The 732-nt window shown below is 51.4% G+C and overlaps 1 protein-coding gene across 1 annotated transcript in view; it reads right to left on the minus strand.

The window, feature by feature from the left end:
* Positions 1–13: 13 nt before the first annotated feature.
* LOC107183295 (leukocyte immunoglobulin-like receptor subfamily A member 6) overlaps positions 14–732 on the minus strand; it is a 3,912-nt gene continuing 3,193 nt past the window's right edge. Inside the window, exon 5 of the mRNA XM_015564899.1 lies at positions 14–710. Within this exon, the coding sequence (XP_015420385.1) occupies positions 574–710 (137 nt within the window). The 3' untranslated portion in view covers positions 14–573. The remainder of the gene's footprint in view (positions 711–732) is intronic.

Genomic DNA, 732 nt, shown 5'->3' on the forward strand with positions numbered 1-732 from the left:
TGGACAATGGTGTTTTCAGAAGCAATGCAAACCTGGAAACCCCTTTAAATAACCAGGCCTTCAACCCAAGGGGTGAGGTTTCTTCAGAAAGTGCACAGGTGGCCTTGGAGGACAGGGGAAGGCTGTGTGGAGTCCAGAGAGGGCGTTAGAACCTCCTGTGGGTTTACCTCTTGCAGGATGAATTGTGCACCTTGTAGACCGATTACAATAGATTGCATGCTCTGGACTCAGGAGATGGGGACTCCATACAGACATGAAGGTTCATGTGGTTAGAAATAAAGGAAAACATATTCCATGCAAGTGTAGGGAGGTCGGACCTGAACCTGCCACCTGGGATAAATGCTAATTTCACCAAAATGGGGAAAGTCAGGAACCAGTCATAGGACTCACAGGGGTCGGGAGGGAAAGGACCACAGTTCAAGGGCAGAAGGTCCAGACCTTGTCCCTGCACATGAGCAATGACTCCTCCACCTGCAAGGAGCTGCAGACAGGTCCCTCAGCATATGTCCCACGTAATCTTCCAGAACCTTCCCAAGATCCTCCTCTCTGAACTGTGCATTGTTCCCTCCATGTTCATGTCCTGGCTGCATCCTGGGTCTGTTTCTGGCTGTTTCGAGACCAAAAGAGCAGCACCCCAAGGGCCAACAGGACCAATCCAGCCACGCCCATCCGGATGGAATTCTCCAGGGTGTAGTCTTGGGAGTGGGAGGCTGGGGGTTGAATGAAATGATG

This window comes from Myotis davidii, unplaced genomic scaffold (genome assembly GCF_000327345.1).
Source record: "Myotis davidii unplaced genomic scaffold, ASM32734v1 scaffold1741, whole genome shotgun sequence".
Classification (NCBI taxonomy): Eukaryota; Metazoa; Chordata; class Mammalia; order Chiroptera; family Vespertilionidae; genus Myotis; species Myotis davidii.